Source organism: Bufo gargarizans, chromosome 7 (genome assembly GCF_014858855.1).
Source record: "Bufo gargarizans isolate SCDJY-AF-19 chromosome 7, ASM1485885v1, whole genome shotgun sequence".
Lineage (NCBI taxonomy): Eukaryota > Metazoa > Chordata > Amphibia > Anura > Bufonidae > Bufo > Bufo gargarizans.
The window spans coordinates 145,207,230-145,228,743 of record NC_058086.1 but is presented as its reverse complement, the minus strand read 5'-3'; the positions used below and the strand labels follow the sequence as shown (position 1 = coordinate 145,228,743).

Sequence of the window (21,514 nt, the reverse complement as noted above, 5' to 3'; positions counted from 1 at the left end):
AATGCCTCGCGGAACTGAAAGACAAACACCACCTTCAGAAGGAAGGAAGAGACGGGATGGAGAACAGCCCTGTCCTATGGAAAGACAGAAGGCTCGGAACAAGAAGGACCGCCACTCAGGCACCCGTCAGAGACCCGACGGCTACGGAAACACAACCGCACAGGACAGAAGGAGTAGAGAGAACTACTGTAACGGCTCCAAAGGAAAGATAGGAGCGCCAAGAACCCAGTATGTAGATCCCAGGGCGGTACCGGAGGGCAGTACAAAGGGAACCCAAGAGCCGCTCCATGGAAGAAGGTCTTGACATGCCCAGAGGGCCGTGGAACGCTGAAAGAGGAGGGACAGCGCCGACACTTGAAGCAACAGGGTCCCAGTCCCAGGTCCAGGCCGGACTGGAGAAAGACAGAACCATGGAGAAAGAAAGGCAGAGAGGGGAAAACGCCCAGCTTCCCACAGAACCCCAGGTAAAAACCCTAAGTCCTACAACAGAACCTGGACGAAACACGGCCAGGAGCGAACACTAACGAGCCCGCTAGAGTCGCCTGGCAAGCGGGTGAAAACCCAACGAGATCATGCGCAGACCAGTAACACGGCCAGAACGGAAGCCGTTCTACAGTCCCAGTGTGGGAGATCCAAGGGCAACCCTGACCGAATGGTAGTCCTCCCAAGTTACCGAGAAGGTAAATCCATGGCAGAACCAGTGCCGAGAATGGAAAAAAACTCAATCTGCACCCAGCTGGAGGACAGAACGCGGCAGACCCGGTAAATAGGCACACAGCTAGTACAGCCAGTGCGAACAAGGGAAACAGTACGAGGCCAAAAGGAACACCGGAACCATCCACATGAACAACCATGCTCTCCCCAGAGGGGAGGGCAGCGAAGGAAAGCCTCTGAAGCATGGCCGGGACAGAAGCCACATCGGAGTGAACTGTACCGAGCGGGAGCCAAACAGAGCCGGCGAGAAAAGGCAGTCGAGACAGAGGCCGGCATAACACCCTCCAACCGAAAGGAGGGGTGGGCAACAGGGAAGCCATAGGACAGCTCAAGAGCAGAACCCCGCTACACCGACGCCCAATTCACCGCCCGCAGAAGGCGAATACCCTGAAGAACCCAAGATGGAGGTCCTCCAGACCTGGGTACGCGAGCACCCAAGAGAAGTTGGGTGATCTTCCCGAGAAGAGCGGCCCGAACCTGGTAACAGATCAGACTGAAGCGCAGAGGGCACCAACCGGAAGGACTCACACCACACCGCATCTGAAGAGGAGGAATGGTCGTAGGCGAGGGAACCGTAGTCCCGCCAGAGAAAACGCAGAATTCGAGGGACGCTGCAGACAGCACTCTCGACTATGTGACCACCAACGCAGGGAAACAATGCCGCGGGAGGACGAACGGTACGCATCTAGGGACCACGAACACACCCCGGGCGGAAGGGACGAAAGGAATGAGTACCACCCAGCTCGGTGCAGTAGCGAACAAGTAGAGCTCGTCTACTTATATATAAGGTATATATATATACCTTTGAACACATTGGGCATTCATTAGCTGTTTGTTGAACACCACCGTAGGCTCACACAGGTGGACAGAACGAGCTCTTTAGAGAGATAGCGCAAGGCTAGCTGCAAGCATCGTATCTCAAGAGAAAAAAGGTATGTTGCAGGAGAAAGGGAGGCATACGTACGAGTAGCCCCGTAAGCAGTGAGAAGACCAACCCACCCATGGGAGGAGAAGGCATACCCGGCCCAAACAACGGACAGAGCGCACAAGAAAGTCCGCTCACTGCAAAAAAATAGTCACTCAGCGAAGGATCAGCCAGAGTCCAACCATACCAACGGAAGTGCAAGTGCAACCTGAAAGGCAGTCATGCACAAGACCAGCACGGCATGCAATGGAACGCAAGCAGTCCGCCCAGAAAAGGGGGGAAATGTACCTGGCCAACACAGCAGTCGGCAAGAGTGCAGAAGCCCGCCCCAAAAGGGGGGGATACCAAGGCCAGTACCTACTATGGAAAAGTAGGACATACCATATTCCGCCCAGAAGGGGGCCATGCCCATGGCCGCACATGTCCAGCAGAACGCAGGAAGGTACACTTAGGGAAAGGGGGCATGCACAGGGTTATTCTATCATTAAGTGATTGTGCAAAAATCCACCCAACACCGAATTTCGTGAGAGTGCACCACTCCGCCAATGAAGGGGGACGTGTACCAGTTCAGCACCGCATAAACACGGACAGCCGTGGATCGCGTGAGCGTGCAAAATGCCGCCCATGGAATAAGGGGTGGCCATGCACAAGACCAGCACAGATTCCATGGGAGTGCAAGCATTCCACCCAAGTTAGAGGGCATGCTCATGCCCAGAAATGGGGGCCATGCACATGGCCAGCATCGCATCCAGTGAGAGTGCGAGCACCCCGCCATGGATGGGGCCATGCACATGGCCAGCAACGCACTGGCGAGAGAACAAACACAGTCAGTGAGAGTGTACGTATGTCGCCTGAGGAAAGGAGACATGTCCAAGGCCAGCAGCGAATCCAGTGAGAGTGCGGCACACCGCCCACGGAAGGGGGGGGGGGTCATGCACATGGCCGGCAACGGATCCAGTGAGGTTCAGTGTTCCGCCTATGGAAGGGGAACGTGCACACGGCCGGCACCGTATCCGTGGAGAGTGCAGTGTACCTCTTATGGGAGGGGTAAACGCACATGGCCGGCACCGTATCCGGTGAGTGCAGCATTCCGCCTATGGAAGGGTTCATGCACATGGCCGGCAACGAATCCAGTGAGAGTCCAGTGTTCCGCCTATGGAAGGGGAACGTGCACATGGCCGGCACCGTATCCGGGGAGAGTGCAGTATACCTCCTATGGAAGGGGTTCATGCACATGGCCAGCACCGTAACCGGTGAGAGTGCAGCATTCCGCCTATGAAGGGGTTCATGCACATGGCCGGCAGCGAATCCAGTGAGTGCAACGTCCCGCCTGTGGAAGGGGGTCGTGCACATGGCCAGCACCGCATCCGGTGAGAGTGCAGCAGTCCGCCTAGAAAAAAGGGGGGGTCATGCACAAGGCCAGGCCGCAGCCAAAGAGAGTGCAGTATTCCGCCTAGGAAGGAGGGCCATGCACCTGCAGCCACCAGAACTGGGTGACGCATACTGGCCCGAAAAATTTTTATGCATGCACTTGGCCAGCGCCGTATCCCGGGAGAGGGCAAGAAAACGCCTGGGAGGGGGAACATGCCCTGGCCAGCGCCGCAGCCGGGGAGCGCGACATACCGCCTAAGAAAGGGGGGCATGCCTACAGACAGCATACCGAATGATGAGGCTGCCGCGTCCTGCGCAGCCCACAAGACCAGTTATTCAAAACAAAATTATAATTTTTATTTTTATTTTTATTATATTATTATTATTATTTATTAATATTACAGCCTCCCTGAGGCAGAAAGGGGGGCAACCATACAGGGGCACAGGCCGTACAGGCCCATCCGGAGCCGGCCAGTACCCAAAGGGTTAACAGGCATCTGGCCTGTGGGGGGGGGGGGGGGGGGGCTCGGCGCTGTGAACTCTTGGGGGCGGGGGAACCTCCAGGCGGGAAGAATTCGCGCCTGGAGAGTTCCCGCCCCCCCCCACAGAGGCCTGAATTTGCGGCCTAGCAGACTGTGAAGCCGGGGCCTAAATTTTACCGGCGCCCGGATGACCGGGGCCGCAAGCATTTAAAGTACCGGCCGGCCTAAGCCGGCCGCGGGTGCCCACATACCGGCCGCGGGAGACCACCCCGAGTGCCGGAATTGCGGTCGGCAGGCCGCGAAGCCTGACAAACTATGCAGCGCCCGGCCGGCCGGAATGCACCGACGGCCGGCCGTGCCCACCCCGCGGCCGGAAGAATCAGGGACCCGAGAGGAGCGTGAGGTGCGGCCCAGCAGGCCGCGACGCCTGGGCCAAAATTTGCGGCGTCCGGCCGACCGGACCGAAGGTCGGCCGGGCCTAGTTGGAGCATAGCTCGCACATGTAACGCCGGCCGCGGGAGCCACCCCGCGGCCAGGAAGAGTCAGGGGCCCGGGAAGGAGCACCGGATGGTGCGGCCCAGCGGGCCGCGAACGTGGACTAAAGTTTTGCAGCTGCCCTGAGCACGCACCGGCAAGCGCCCCCTCTTTGCGCGGACCTCCATCCTGTAGTGAGGCTGCCGCGTCCCTTATGATCTATGGAGGGGAGAGAGGGAATGGGTGAGTGCTGTAGCAGATTGCCGCCTTGCGACACCCCAGGGACCAGCCTAGGTCCAGCCACCCAATAGCCACTCTGCTTGGATAGGCTAAAGTATGGGGGTCAGTCACGCAGGAGACCGGGGTGGGGGGAGGGGGTCGTAGGGCTGGAGAAGCCACTCTCTCACCATAGCCGTCTTCACCCTCGGTCTGTTCCAGCAGGGTCGCCCCTTCAGCTACTGGCACCGTAGTGGCAGGACGCTGGAAGAGGGGCTTGGCGTGCGGGCGACCCTTGCGCTGGCGGGATGCAGGGGAGCTGGGCTGCCCTGGTCCACCTTGCCTTCTGTGGGGGAGGCAGCAGTGCGGATGACCGGCACTGGCGCAGCTCGACCCCGGGAGAAACAGAGAGGTCAAGTGCGACTCTGTTGTCCCTGATTGTCTGGAACAAAAAGAAAAGAAAAAGTAAAAATCAAAATTTAAACAAGGAGAAAACAGGGAGTGTTTAAACAAAGGGAGTGTCTTGCCTCCTTGGACACTAAGCAAAAACTGGCAGCCTTTCTCTCCAGGCTGAGGGTATAGCTGTGGAGGAGGGGCTTAACAGTTTTTTCTTAGTGTCACGCCTCCTAGGGAGATGAGCTATACCCAAGGTCTTCTGTGTCCCCCAAGGAAACTGGGCGAGAAAAACAGCTTACACAATTCAAACATATGAAGACTTAGTCATGGTAGAAGGGTTGCACGGAATCCGGGCCCATTTATTTCAATGGGTCTGTGTACATGAGCGTTGGTTTTCACACATCACTTCTGCGTTGCGTGAAATATCACAGCATCTTCTATATTCTGCAATTTTCACTCAACACTGGCCCCATAGAAGTGAATGGGGCTGCGTGAAGATCCCATCGCATCCGCAGGCAAGTGCGGATGCCATGCATTTTACACGGTTGGTTGCCAAGAGATGTTCGTAAACATTCAGTTTTTTGTCATGCGCGTGCAAAACGCATTAAATCGCATTGCACCCGCGCAGTAACAACTGAACGTGATGGCAAACAAAACTGAATGGACTTGCTTGTGAAATCGTGCAGTTTTCACTGAACGCATTTGCAAAGCATCCGGATACGCTTGTCTGCAAGGGGCCTTAGGGTACGGCTACACAATGACAAAATCTAAGAATATTTCATATAATGTACTTGGCATACAATGGCGTTGCAATGCAACAGGTGCTAAAAATCAGGCATTGGCAGAATTTTTGCGACACAATTGAAATACATTGTGCCACACATGTGATTGTGTGGCCGTACACTTATACTGCACTAAGCTTTCACAGGTGCTAGTCACATTTCATTACAATCTTAACCCTGTGTGCACATTCAACAGAGCTGCCTTAGTCTTTATAGGTATCAGTTCACATTCTAGGTGTTCAACAAATCCAAAGCAGCTTGTTTATTAGATTGTCACAAGGAAAAAATATAAACGCTATATATAAAAATAGAAAAGATGATACTACAGAGTAAGGGTACTTTCACACTTGCGGCAGGACCGATCCGACAGGCTGTTCACCATGTCGGATCCGTCCTGCGGCTATTTCGCCGTGCTGCATTGACTATATTGGGGACGGGGGCGGAGCTCCGGCGCAGCACGGCGGTGCACGGCAAAAGCCGCTGGACTAAAAAGCCTGACATGCAGTCATTTTAGTCCGGCGGCCTTTCACCGTGCACCGCCGGAGCTCCGCCCCCGTCCCCATTATAGTCAATGGGGACGGAGCGGTGGTCCGGCGGCACGGTGAAATAGCCACAGGACGGATCCGACAGGGTGTACAGCCTGTCGGATCCGACCTGCCGCAAGTGTGAAAGTAGCCTTAGACATTACATTTTTTCTGCTTGCCTTATTAAGCCAAGTTATCAAATTGGTGGATTTTTTTAAAGAAAAATCACAAACAGTATGTATTTTGTGGTCCGCAAAAATTACGGATGACGTCTATGAGCATTCTGTATTTTGAGAAACAGAACAGCTGGACCCTAATAGACCAGTTCTATCCTTGTCCATGCAGACAATAATAGGACATGTTCTATTCTTTTGCGGAACTGACGTACGGAAACGGAATGCACACAGAGTAACTTTTTTTTTTTTACGGACCCATTGAAATGAATAGTTCCGCATATGGTCCGCAAAAAAAAAAAAAAAAGGAACATACACGGAAAGAAAATACGTTCACATTTATTTTACCTGCTGTGTGCAGATGAGCTGTCGGGTCAGGTCGTCTTCTGTTTTTTTCAGTTTGTGTTGCAACATCAGTTTTTCTTCCTGCGCAAGGAAAGACCAGTTCATTGTTACCTAATCAGAGGGCAGGAACACCATGCATATTACCCATGTGATAGGTACCTTAACACACTTTAAACACGTTGCCAGGTAAGTCTTTAATTCGATGTCATTTGCTGGTAAAAGTCGCAGAGAAAGATGTGTCAGATGCTTAAATGGATTAGTCTCAACCACATCTAACTGGACAGGGGAGCTCCCCAGGACTGTGCCCGAGCACAACTGTAAGAGGAATCTGCGGATAAAGACCAGGACAAGTCATATTAGATGCCGGGTTATTCTACTGAGTAGTCAAGAAACATGTTAAGGTCTGTTCCCAAGTAGCGATAAAAGGGACGGTGCAGCGATTTATATTGATGACCTATCCTCAGGATAGTTCATCAATATCTGATCAGTGGGGGACCGACACACCGCCATTCAGCTGCTTGACGAGGAGGCAGTGCTCCATGCGACTGAAGACCAGGAAGTAGCATACTACGCCTAGTCTCCTATGGAGCGGTGACATGGTGTAAATACAAGTGCTTGCCCCAATCCGCAAATCTGCACCAAATCACGTGGCTTTTGCTGCAGATTTTCCTTTTGAGGGGCAAAAAAAAATATGTGTCAATTATGTATAAACACCAATTCCTCTACAGTGGGTGCTAGGAATCAGTTATTTATGAGCACCAAATGCCTAAGAAGGTGTCCAACTGATTTGACCACTGAGACCTTTGACTGGCTGCAGCATTCATGGGACCCAACCAATTCCTGGTCCTGCAGGGAACAGACTCAGTCAGGGCCATGGGCAGGAGAGTCAGAGGCACAGGTCCATACAATTGAGGTTGTCAGCTCCGAGGCCCAACTACCCTTTTAAAGATGTGAATAGCAATGTTTTGTTTTTGTTTTGTTTTTTAAGACAATATCCCCACAGTCTGATTTTGCTGTGGACCCACAACACTAGGATTAGATTGTGGATTTCTTCTTTCATATAAAAACTTAACTGAGAAAATCCACAACAAATCAGAAATTGACGTGCTACGTGTTTAAAAACTCCAATGGTCAATTTATGGATGGTAAAATCTACAAAATGGAAATTAAAAGGAAAAGGGGTTAAAAGTCATGATGGCTTCTTACCGCGGCACCTCTCTGTTTTCTTCATTGATGCACTGATAAAGCAAATCTATAAATTTTTGAGGGAAAGCTGAAAAATCGACTAGGAGGCCCTGTTGTAGCTTCAGACTCTGGAAATCATCTTCTGATATCACAAGGTTGTAAAGAAAGAAAAGATCCGTATCATCAGTCATCCGAACCACCAGGTCCTGCAGGGAAGGCATCCCAAAAATAAATAAATAATAATGTCTTAACATGGCAACCGTATAGAAATACAGAAAAACCTGCATGAGTTAATTGCCGGGGTTCTTCAGCAATTAAGAAATGAAAATACCTAAATATTACTTTATTATAAATATATTCCCAAATACCCTTTATTAGTTATAATGGGTGGTTTTGTCTGGGGAGCAATCACTAGGAGAAATAAAATGGCTGCTGTTTTATTAGTAGACACAAAACCTGTCCTAATTACACAGTAGCACACGTTACTTCACAACACTGAGCTAAAGAGCCACCTTATCCTCCTCTCTGCTCGTCAGTGATTATGATCCTGAATACAGCTGGTAACATCTTCAGCTGAATCTCTGTAGGAATGAAGTTAATAAGGAGACATGAAGTACAGAGAGGGGGGGAGAAGGATAATTAGTAGCAGCACATGTATGCTGTCTCCATTACCACAGTCAGTCCTGTACGTCCTCTGTACTTCATGTCTCCTCATGAACTCCATTCCTACAGAGATTCAGCTGAAGATTTTTATTAACTGTATGCAGGATCATAATCCCCGACAAGCAGAGCAGAGAGGAGGATGAGGCAGCTCTTTAGCTCAGTGCTCTGAAGTAACTTGTCCTCTTGTGTGATTAGGATAGGTTTTGTGTGTAGTAATAGGATGGTGGCCATTTTATTCCTCCTAATAATTTCTCCCTAGACAAAAGGAGCCATTATAAAGTTTATAACTAATGAAAAGTATTTGGGAATATATTTATAATAAAGTAATATTTAATTATTTTCATTCATAAGAGATTGATTATTATGCTCTGAATTTATACCTGATCTGCTGCAATTGTTTCTCTACGGTAACACTATAACACTGTTGTATGGGACTACAAGTACCATCTTCTACCAGTCCTGCCCATTTACATCTGAGATAGCATATTCCGCCAGTGTAACTTCTGGTAGTCCGTTATCCCATCTACCTCTAGCAGTCATTTACTTGTTTCTACAGCAATGCTGAATATCAGGCATAGGGGCAGTGCCTTGTCCTAAACTCCAGGCATGCTCAACCTGCGGCCCTCCAGCTGTTGCAGAACTACAACTCCAAGCATGCCCGAACAGCCTACAGCAGGGCATTGTGGGAGTTGTAGTTTTATAACAGCAGGAGGGCCGCAGGTTGAGCATGCCTGATGTAGACTGATCAGCGAGTTTTAGAGAGAAACTAACTATGTAAAAATGAAAAAAGGAGAGACCTATATTATAATGAGAGATTGATCCTGAACCATTGACTGTTTTCTTACCTAGCATTTTTGAGGTTGACAGAAAAAAAAACGTTCCAATAGCCACAACTTTATTTTTCCGTTCCCATAGCTTTATGAAGTCTTATTTTTTGTGGGGCAAGATGCATTTTTTTAATGCCACCGTTTAATTTACCATGTCTTGTTTTAGAAAACAAAAAAATAATTGTGTGTGTGGCAAAATCAAAAAAAATTAAGTAAAAAATACAAGCAGAATTCTGCCATGGTTTTTGGGGATTTGACATCACAGCGTGACTGAATGCAGCGATACAAAGCTTGAGTAGTGTGTTTTTTTTTTTTGTTTGTTTTTTACACCACTTTAAAAAAATAGATATCAAAGTCTTTGCAAAAAATCTACATTTTCTTTGCATCGCTATATTCCGACAACCATAACTTTTAGATTTCGGTCTACAGAGCTATATAGAGGGCTTGTTTTTATTGGTGCCATTTTTGTAGTATGTAAGACTTTTATATAAAAAAAAAATTGGGGGGGTGGGGGGCAAGATGACAAAAATGGCAAATTGCGTGTTTTTATTTTTTTCTCCCATTTATTAATAGTTCAGACATTTTTAAGACATTTTAAGACACAATGTTTATTTTTTTATTGTTTATATTTTTATAGGTAAAATTGGGAAAGGGGGGGTGATTTAAACTTAATATATTGGTGGGTTTTGTTTTAGACTTTTTTCACTTTTTTATTTAATTTATTTTTTATATAACTATTAGGCTACTTTCACACTTGCGTTCAGAGCGGATCCGTCTGGAGTCTGCCCAGATGGATCCGCTCATATAATGCAGACGATGGGATCCGTTCAGAACGGATCCGTCTGCATTATATTGTAGAAAAAATTCTAAGTGTGAAAGTAGCTTCAGACGGATCCGTCCAGACTTTACATTGAAAGTCAATGGGGACGGATCCGTTTGAAAATTGAGCCATATTGTGTCAAATTCAAACGGATCCGTCCCCATTGACTTACATTGTAAGTCTGGACGGATCCGTTTGCCTCCGCACGGCCAGGCGGACACCCGAACGCTGCAAGCAGCGTTCAGGTGTCCGCCTGCTGAGCGGAGCGTACGCCAAACGCTGCCAGACTGATGCATTCTGAGCGGATCCGCATCCACTCAGAATGCATTAGGGCTGGACGGATGCGTTCGGGGCCGCTTGTGAGAGCCTTTAAACGGAACTCACAAGCAGAGCCCCGAACGCTAATGTGAAAGTAGCCTTAGCCCACTTATGGGCCTAGTACATGGGATCTTTTGATAACCTCTCCTATCCACCCTAATAGAGATCTATTAGGGTGAATAGGATTTTCACACTGTCCATTCTGAGCTATGCCTCGTGCACAGCTCAGCATGGAGAATGCCATGGCAGGCCTGGGTCACTTCAGCAGCGTCTAGGCTGCCATGGCATCCAATCGGAGCCCCGCGAGTTCACTGCTAGGGCTCCTATCGGAAGGAAGATGAAGCCGCATCCCTCTGCCTTTACTCACAGGTGCCACAATCAACACTGATCGTGGCACCTGTGAGTAAAAGGGTTTAAATGACAGTGGCAGCACGACCGCCGCCTTCTGCAGTGCCGGCGGGTTCCAGCTATATGATACAGCCTGCACCCGCTGTGTATGGAGCGGGCCTGCTGCAGAGGCCCGCTCCATACATGCACAGAAGCATAACGCCGTATACAGGTGAAACTCGAAAAAATTTGAATATCGTGCAAAGTTAATTTATTTCCGTAATGCAACCTAAAAGGTGAAACTAATATATGAGATAGACTCATTACATGCAAATCAAGATATTTCAAGCCTTTGTTATAATTTGGATGAATAGGGCTTATAGCTTATGAAAAGCCCAAAGTCACAATCTCAGGTACCCTTTGATCAGGGGGTATGGATTCATTAGCTGACTAGAGTGTGACACTTTGAGCCTAGAATATTGAACCTTTTCACAAAATTCTAATTTTAAGCTGCATTACTGTAATAAATGAACTTTTCCACGATATTATATATATAGCGCGTTATGGGTTAAGGGGTTAAAGAGATCCTGTCATCAGTTTTGTGCTGCCTTAGGCCTCCTGCACACAATCGTAGGTGTCCCGTTGCCATATTGCGGACTGCATTTGCATTCACTTAAATTGGTCTGCAAATCCGGAGATGCGGAACAGAAGCATGTAACGGAACCCTAAGGAGTGCTTCCGTGGGGTTTCGTCCCGTACTTCCGTTTCGCAAAAAGATAGAACATGTCCTATCTTTTTGCGGAACGGCCGGATTGCGGACCCATTAAAGTGAATGGGTCCGCGATCCACCGTGGCTGCCCCACGGTCGGTGTTCGTGCATTGCAGCCCGCATTTTGCGGGCCACAGCACGGCTACGGGGCACACACATTCGTGGGCAGGAGGCCTTAATCACAGGCTTCCTTATATCAAAGCTATACGTTTTACTCTGACAGTTTTAGAAGGAGGCAGGCATGGGTAGGCAGGTCTACTTGGTGGCTCCTCTCTGCCAGGCATCTCCCTACATGAAAAAAAGAGAGGCCTGTCAATCAAGGTGAGCATAGTGAAGCTAGACCAAAGTCACCCAGTAGACACTTCTGCTCATGCCAGGCTCTTTAAAACACTGGGGCAGACTTGCTGATCTTAAAGGGGTGATCGTGGGGGCCCGACATCCATCACCCCCACTGATCAGCTATTTCAAGAGGCCGTGCGTGGCACACTGGTGAGCGCTATGGCCTCCTCACAGCTTACCAAGCACAGTGCCGCACATCGCATAAAGGCTGTCTTTGGTACTGCAGCCCAGGCCCATTCACTTGAGCTGCAAACAGGCCATGTGACCGATGAACGGGATGTCACTGGCCAAGATAGAGGATGTGTCCCTCACCGGAGCACCGCAGCATCTTCAAATAGGTCATCAGATACTGATGACCTATGCCGAGGATGGGCCATCAATATCAAACTCCTGGAAAAACCTTTTAATAGTTAAAACAGTGGAATCTCTAAAGATGCACCAGATTTATCACAGGGGCTCAGGCTGGATGATACATCTGGTGCAGGGACACTTTTCTCCGACGTTGTACCAACTATTGGTTGACTTTTTAGGGACAGATTTTTATGACTGTATTTCGATTTAGGGGCAAAATGGAGAATATCAGACCCCATTCCCCATGAAGCCCCCTCTTGTAAAGCATATTGAAAAAAAAAAAAAAAAAAAAAAAAAAAGGATGTAAATCCTAGATGCCCCAAATTGTGCCACATTTTGGATTTTTGGCACAGACATTAGTAAATCTGGGCCATATTTCTTTGTAGGGCCCAATTCACACAAACACATTTTTTGTTCCATATCCAATTGGGATTTATTTGCGGATCAGATGTGGACCGATTCATTTCAATGGTCCCTCAAGATATACAGATGCAGTGTGCTGTCTGCACTCTGTACCGAAAGCTCCCCCCCCCCCCTCCTCCCCCCCAAAAAAGATACTTGTCCCATTCTCATTCATTTCAAAAGCAAGAATAGGCAGTTAGAACGAGTCCGCAAAAAAATTAAAAAATATGGATGAGGACTGCAAAATACATACAGTACTGTAAATGCACCCTTTAATTTGGAGAGCCTGTCAGTATTCTATGCTGAGTGTGGATGGGGCAGCATACATCCACTTGCAGATTCCCTTTAATTATTTGCAAAGTAACCAATAACTTTATCCGGTTACCACAGTATTCTAGGTGCCACCACATGACTGCACTAATACAGAGCGAATGTCTGAGCAGAATCCTCCTTAAAGTGTTGTCTCACTTCAGCAAGCGGCATTTATCACGTAGATAATACAAAACACTTACTAATGTATTATTATCCCTATAATTTTGTTCCTGGATTCATTTTTCCATCACATTATGCACTGCTTGTTTTCATGGTTATGACCACCCTGTAATTCATCAGCGGTGGTCGTGCTTGCACACTATAGGAAAAAGTCCCAGCCTCCCTGGTGGCCGGGACCATGAGAGCTCACATAGGCTAGTGCTTTTTTTCTATAGTGTGCAAGTATGGCCACAGCTGATGGATTGCAGGGTGGTCGTATCCTAGGCAACAAGCAGTGTATAATGTGATGAATCCAGCCAGCAAAATAAGCAATATGGATAATAACAATACATTACTGTCTTGTATTAACTTTCTCCACATGATAAATGCTATTTGCTGAAGTGACACAACCCATTTACGCTCCATCTCCATACACACCTTCTTATGGACGGGCGTTGATGATGTGCCTTGCTCGATGCATATCCGGATAATCTGCTTCCTGTAACACACACACTACAGGTTAGGATACAGAAAGTGAAAGAAGCAGGAATCAGAAGAAATCTGGCGGGTCTGGTCGAAAACCAATGATATAGTGACATGGTCTGCAGCTCTACGATATTTTTACTGATCCCAGCAATGGGGTGCACACATTCCATATTTAATATCCAAAGAAACATCCTACAATTATCATTCAAAAAAGTGTTTCTTCAGGGAGGAAAAAAATAATAAAAATACCAAACTTCAAAAAAGCTAAATTTAGCCAACTAAGAGTCCATAGGCCTAACTAATTGGGACAAAGTCCTCAAAAATAAAAATACAGCAACAAAATGGGATATTTTGGAAAGCATCCTAAAATCTAATTGTGAGAGGTACATACCGTATGGGAATAAAAGATAAATAAATGTGGAAGAAAGCATATAAATCACTAAAACAGGAGGGTTGCACGGAAGCACTGAAAAACTAATAGGAAAAAAAATAGAATATGTAAAAAACAAATAAAAGCAGCCAAACTAGAGACCGAGAGATGAATTGCCAAAGAGAACAAAGCTAGCCCTAAAATGTTCTACAATTATATAAAAATGGTAAAAAGTATAAATCTGAAGGTGTCGGCCCTTTACAGAGTAATGAGGAGGGAGTTGCAGAGAGCGATGAGGAGAAAGCAAAGCTATTAAAGGGGTTATCCCATCTTAGACAATGGGGGCATATTGCTAGGATATGCCCCCATCTGGGACCCACACGTACAAGGAGAACGGAGCCAGGGAGAATTGTGGCTGGAAGACTCTGGGTTTCCCGGGGTCCATCCACCACCAGGCGCAGCTCCCCACCTCTACCACTGAAGTGAATGGGAGCGCACCGCGCATGCGCAGCCACCACTCCCATTCATCTCTATGGGGGGCGACGGAAATAGCCGAGCCAGCGCTCAGCGGCTCCATAGAAAGGAATGAAGGGCGCCCTTCTCAAGTTTCTCCGCTCCGTTCTCCTTTTAGGTGCGGGTCCCAGACAACGGGGGCATATCCTAGCAATATGCCCCCATTGTCTAAGATGGGAATACCCATTTAAATAAACTGTGAATGTAAAAGTAAATTCCCCATTAAAAGTGCCCTGTCTGACCCAGGAAGAAGTACAGCGGTGTCTTCAAAAGATTAAAATAGACAAATCGCCAGGACCGAATGGCATAAACCCCTGTATCCTAAGATAATTAAGTAATGTCATAGTCAGTCCTTTATTTCTGATATTTGAAGACTCTATACTGACATGGAATGTTCCACAGGATTGGTAAAACACTAAATGGTAAAACACTGGGCAACACTGACATGGAAAAGGACCTAGGAACTTTAGTGAACAGCAAGCTAAGCTGTAGAAACCAGTGTCAAGCAGCTGCTGCCAAAGCCAATAAGATAATGGATTGCATCAAAAAGGGGCATAGATGCTCGTGATGAGAACATAATCCTACCACTTTACACATCACTAGTCAGACCACACAAAGTACTGTGTACAGTTCTAGGCTCCTGTGAACAAGGCAGACATAGCAGAGCTGGAGAGGGTCCAGAGGAGGGCAACTAAAGTAGTAACTGGAATGGGGCAACTAAAGTAATAACTGAAATGGGAGGACTAACAGTACCCTGAAAGATTATCAACATTAGGGTTATTAACTTTAGAAAAAAAATACGACTGAGGGGAGATCTAATTACTATGTATAAATATATCAGGGGTCAGTACAGAGATCTCTGCCATCATCTATTTATCCCCAGGACTGTGACTGTGACGAGGGGACATCCTCTGCATCTGGAGGAAAGAAGTTTTGTACACAAACATAGAAGAGGATTCTTTACGGTAAGAGCAGTGAGACTATGGAACTCTCTGCCTGAGGAGGTGGTGATGGTGAGTACAATAAAGGAATTCAAGAGGGGCCTGGATGTATTTCTGGAGTGTAATAATATTACAGGCTATAGCTACTAGAGAGGGGTCGTTGATCCAGGGAGTTATTCTGATTGCCTGACTGGAATTGGGAAATATATTTTTTCCCCTAAAGTGGGGAAAATTGGCTTCTACCACAGTTTTTGCCTTCCTCTGGATCAACTTGCAGGATAACAGGCCGAACTGGATGGACAAATGTCTTTTTTTGGCCTTATATACTATGTAATACCTGTGCTGGGGATCTACCTCATTCATGTTATTTCTCCTGGTAAAGTCTGAAAAAGGTTGTCTGGGATTTGGATATTGATGGCTTATTCTCAAGACAGGTGATCAATATCTGATCGATTGGGGGGGGGGGGGGGGGTCCATTCCCAGACCCCCTACCAATCAGCTGCTTGAAGAAACCATGGCGGCTCCCATGAGAGCACTGTGACCTCCTCACAGCATAGCAAGAACAGCAACGAACATTGTATACAGTGGCATCGCAGCCCATTCACCTAAATGAGACTGTGCTGCACCTAGACCACGTGACGCATGATTGTGATGCGTGCGCGTACATAATGCGATGCGTGCGCGCCTGTACATAATGCGCATGCGTGCGCGCGCCTGTACATAATGCGCAGCGCGCGCGTATAATGCGCAGCGCGCGCGTATAATGCGCAGCGCGCACGCGTATAATGCGCAGCGCGCACGCGTATAATGCGCAGCGCGCACGCGTATAATGCGCAGCGCGCACGCGTATAATGCGCAGTGTGTGCATATAATGCGCAGTATGGAATATTGATGGTGGTGGTAGTAGTATGAATTACATATACAGGGCCAGTATGGAATAATTATGGTGGTGGTGGTAGTATAAATGACATATACAGGACCAGCATGAAATAATGAGGGTAGTAGTAGTATGAATGACAAATACAGGACCAGTATGAATGACAAATACAGGACCAGCATGAAATAATGAGGGTAGTAGTATGAGTGACATATACAGGACCAGCATGGAATAATGAGGGTAGTAGTAGTATAAATGACATATACAGGACCAGTATGGAATAATGAGGGTAGTAGTAGTATGAGTGACATATACAGGACCAGTATGGAATAATGAGGGTAGTAGTAGTAGTATGAGTGACATATACAGGACCAGTATGGAATAATGAGGGTAGTAGTAGTATGAGTGACATATACAGGACCAGTATGGAATAATGAGGGTAGTAGTAGTAGTATGAGTGACATATACAGGACCAGTATGGAATAATGAGGGTAGTAGTAGTAGTATGAGTGACATATACAGGACCAGTATGGAATAATGAGGGTAGTAGTAGTAGTATGAGTGACATATACAGGACCAGTATGGAATAATGAGGGTAGTAGTAGTATGAGTGACATATACAGGACCAGTATGGAATAATGAGGGTAGTAGTAGTAGTATGAGTGACATATACAGGACCAGTATGGAATAATGAGGGTAGTAGTAGTAGTAGTATGAGTGACATATACAGGACCAGTATGGAATAATGAGGGTAGTAGTAGTAGTAGTATGAGTGACATGGAATAATGAGGGTAGTAGTAGTAGTAGTAGTATGAGTGACATATACAGGACCAGTATGGAATAATGAGGGTAGTAGTAGTAGCAGTAGTAGTATGAGTGACATATACAGGACCAGTATGGAATAATGAGGGTAGTAGTAGTATGAGTGACATATACAGGACCAGTATGGAATAATGAGGGTAGTAGTAGTAGTAGTAGTATGAGTGACATATACAAAACCAGTATGGAATAATGAGGGTAGTAGTAGTAGTATGAGTGACATATACAGGACCAGTATGGAATAATGAGGGTAGAGGTAGTAGTAGTATGAGTGACATATACAGGGCCAGTATGGAATAATGAGGGTAGTAGTAGTATGAGTGACATATACAGGGCCAGTATGGAATAATGAGGGTAGTAGTAGTAGTATGAGTGACATATACAGGACCAGTATGGAATAATGAGGGTAGTAGTAGTAGCAGTAGTAGTATGAGTGACATATACAGGACCAGTATGGAATAATGAGGGTAGTAGTAGTAGCAGTATGAGTGACATATACAGGACCAGTATGGAATAATGAGGGTAGTAGTAGTAGCAGTAGTAGTATGAGTGACATATACAGGACCAGTATGGAATAATGAGGGTAGTAGTAGTAGTATGAGTGACATATACAGGACCAGTATGGAATAATGAGGGTAGTAGTAGTAGTATGAGTGACATATACAGGACCAGTATGGAATAATGAGGGTAGTAGTAGTAGTAGTATGAGTGACATGGAATAATGAGGGTAGTAGTAGTAGTAGTATGAGTGACATATACAGGACCAGTATGGAATAATGAGGGTAGTAGTAGTAGCAGTAGTAGTATGAGTGACATATACAGGACCAGTATGGAATAATGAGGGTAGTAGTAGTATGAGTGACATATACAGGACCAGTATGGAATAATGAGGGTAGTAGTAGTAGTAGTATGAGTGACATATACAAAACCAGTATGGAATAATGAGGGTAGAGGTAGTAGTAGTATGAGTGACATATACAGGGCCAGTATGGAATAATGAGGGTAGTAGTAGTATGAGTGACATATACAGGGCCAGTATGGAATAATGAGGGTAGTAGTAGTAGTATGAGTGACATATACAGGACCAGTATGGAATAATGAGGGTAGTAGTAGTAGCAGTAGTAGTATGAGTGACATATACAGGACCAGTATGGAATAATGAGGGTAGTAGTAGTATGAGTGACATATACAGGACCAGTATGGAATAATGAGGGTAGTAGTAGTAGTAGTATGAGTGACATATACAAAACCAGTATGGAATAATGAGGGTAGAGGTAGTAGTAGTATGAGTGACATATACAGGGCCAGTATGGAATAATGAGGGTAGTAGTAGTATGAGTGACATATACAAAACCAGTATGGAATAATGAGGGTAGTAGTAGTAGTATGAGTGACATATACAGGACCAGTATGGAATAATGAGGGTAGAGGTAGTAGTAGTATGAGTGACATATACAGGGCCAGTATGGAATAATGAGGGTAGTAGTAGTATGAGTGACATATACAGGACCAGTATGGAATAATGAGGGTAGTAGTAGTAGTATGAGTGACATATACAGGACCAGTATGGAATAATGAGGGTAGTAGTAGTAGTATGAGTGACATATACAGGACCAGTATGGAATAATGAGGGTAGTAGTAGTAGTATGAGTGACATATACAGGACCAGTATGGAATAATGAGGGTAGTAGTAGTAGTATGAGTGACATATACAGGACCAGTATGGAATAATGAGGGTAGTAGTAGTAGTATGAGTGACATATACAGGACCAGTATGGAATAATGAGGGTAGTAGTAGTAGTATGAGTGACATATACAGGACCAGTATGGAATAATGAGGGTAGTAGTAGTAGTATGAGTGACATATACAGGACCAGTATGGAATAATGAGGGTAGTAGTAGTATGAGTGACATATACAGGGCCAGTATGGAATAATGAGGGTAGTAGTAGTAGTATGAGTGACATATACAGGACCAGTATGGAATAATGAGGGTAGTAGTAGTAGTATGAGTGACATATACAGGACCAGTATGGAATAATGAGGGTAGTAGTAGTATGAGTGACATATACAGGGCCAGTATGGAATAATGAGGGTAGTAGTAGTATGAGTGACATATACAGGGCCAGTATGGAATAATGAGGGTAGTAGTAGTATGAGTGACATATACAGGGCCAGTATGGAATAATGAGGGTAGTAGTAGTAGTAGTGACATATACAGGGCCAGTATGGAATAATGAGGGTAGTAGTAGTATGAGTGACATATACAGGGCCAGTATGGAATAATGAGGGTAGTAGTAGTAGTAGTATGAGTGACATGGAATAATGAGGGTAGTAGTAGTAGTAGTATGAGTGACATATACAGGACCAGTATGGAATAATGAGGGTAGTAGCAGTAGTAGTATGAGTGACATATACAGGACCAGTATGGAATAATGAGGGTAGTAGTAGTATGAGTGACATATACAGGACCAGTATGGAATAATGAGGGTAGTAGTAGTAGTAGTATGAGTGACATATACAAAACCAGTATGGAATAATGAGGGTAGTAGTAGTAGTAGTAGTATGAGTGACATATACAGGACCAGTATGGAATAATGAGGGTAGTAGTAGTATGAGTGACATATACAGGGCCAGTATGGAATAATGAGGGTAGTAGTAGTAGTAGTGACATATACAGGGCCAGTATGGAATAATGAGGGTAGTAGTAGTATGAGTGACATATACAGGGCCAGTATGGAATAATGAGGGTAGTAGTAGTAGTAGTATGAGTGACATATACAGGGCCAGTATGGAATAATGAGGGTAGTAGTAGTAGTAGTATGAGTGACATATACAGGGCCAGTATGGAATAATGAGGGTAGTAGTAGTAGTAGTATGAGTGACATATACAGGGCCAGTATGGAATAATGAGGGTAGTAGTAGTAGTAGTATGAGTGACATATACAGGGCCAGTATGGAATAATGAGGGTAGTAGTAGTAGTAGTATGAGTGACATATACAGGGCCAGTATGGAATAATGAGGGTAGTAGTAGTAGTAGTATGAGTGACATATACAGGGCCAGTATGGAATAATGAGGGTGGTAGTAGTATGAGTGACATATACAGGGCCAGTATGGAATAATGAGGGTGGTAGTAGTATGAGTGACATATACAGGGCCAGTATGGAATAATGAGGGTGGTAGTAGTATGAGTGACATATACAGGGCCAGTATGGAATAATGAGGGTGGTAGTAGTATGAGTGACATATACAGGGCCAGTATGGAATAATGAGGGTGGTAGTAGTAGTAGTATGAGTGACATATACAGGGCCAGTATGGAATAATGAGGGTGGTAGTAGTAGTAGTATGAGTGACATATACAGGGCCAGTATGGAATAATGAGGGTGGTAGTAGTAGTAGTATGAGTGACATATACAGGGCCAGTATGGAATAATGAGGGTAGTAGTAGTAGTATGAGTGACATATACAGGGCCAGTATGGAATAATGAGGGTAGTAGTAGTAGTATGAGTGACATATACAGGGCCAGTATGGAATAATGAGGGTAGTAGTAGTAGTATGAGTGACATATACAGGGCCAGTATGGAATAATGAGGGTAGTAGTAGTAGTATGAGTGACATATACAGGGCCAGTATGGAATAATGAGGGTAGTAGTAGTATGAGTGACATATACAGGGCCAGTATGGAATAATGAGGGTAGTAGTAGTAGTATGAGTGACATATACAGGGCCAGTATGGAATAATGAGGGTAGTAGTATGAGTGACATATACAGGGCCAGTATGGAATAATGAGGGTAGTAGTAGTATGAGTGACATATACAGGGCCAGTATGGAATAATGAGGGTAGTAGTAGTAGTATGAGTGACATATACAGGGCCAGTATGGAATAATGAGGGTAGTAGTAGTAGTATGAGTGACATATACAGGGCCAGTATGGAATAATGAGGGTAGTAGTAGTAGTATGAGTGACATATACAGGGCCCGTATGGAATAATGAGGGTAGTAGTAGTATGAGTGACATATACAGGGCCCGTATGGAATAATGATGGTGGTGGTAGTAGTATGAGTGACATATACAGGGCCAGTATGGAATAATGATGGTGGTGGTAGTAGTAGTATGAGTGACATATACAGGGCCAGTATGGAATAATGAGGGTAGTAGTAGAATAAGTGACATGCAGGACCAGTATGAAATAATGAGGGTAGTAGTATGAGACATATACAGGACCAGTATGGAATAATGGGGGTAGTAGTATGAGTGACATACAGGTGCAGCAGAGAATGATGGGGGTAGTAGTATGAGGCGCCTCACCTATCCGTGCAGTCCGGGTTCCGCAGCAGGACCTTCACCTCCCGGCTCAGCAGCTCATGGACCTGAGCCATCCTGCAGACGTGCCCTGTGCCGGGGACTCGTTACTGGGATACGGGCCAGTCCTGGGGGCAGCCGCACCAGTCTCCTCCAACTAACCGTGCGGCCACCTAGTGTTCACCGCCGGGGTCCTGTCTTCCTCGGTGACCGGACAGACCCCGCACTCTCTATGTGCGTCTTGTTGTCGCGGTACAATTTCCAAATCAACCGCCTGTAGCGTCCTGTACGAGGTGACGTCATGACGCATCACCTCAGCGACGCCTG

At 46.1% G+C, this 21,514-nt stretch overlaps 1 protein-coding gene across 1 annotated transcript in view; it reads right to left on the bottom strand.

The window, feature by feature from the left end:
• The window catches only part of SASS6 (SAS-6 centriolar assembly protein), a 35,503-nt gene extending 14,038 nt beyond the window's left edge, over window positions 1-21,465 (bottom strand). The window contains exons 1-5 of the mRNA XM_044301045.1: window positions 21,194-21,465; window positions 13,313-13,373; window positions 7,609-7,793; window positions 6,562-6,730; window positions 6,406-6,483 (exon numbers count right to left, since the gene is read on the bottom strand). Coding sequence (XP_044156980.1) covers window positions 6,406-6,483; window positions 6,562-6,730; window positions 7,609-7,793; window positions 13,313-13,373; window positions 21,194-21,264 — 564 coding nt within the window. The 5' untranslated portion in view covers window positions 21,265-21,465. The remainder of the gene's footprint in view (window positions 1-6,405; window positions 6,484-6,561; window positions 6,731-7,608; window positions 7,794-13,312; window positions 13,374-21,193) is intronic.
• Between the last annotated feature and the right edge of the window lie 49 nt (window positions 21,466-21,514).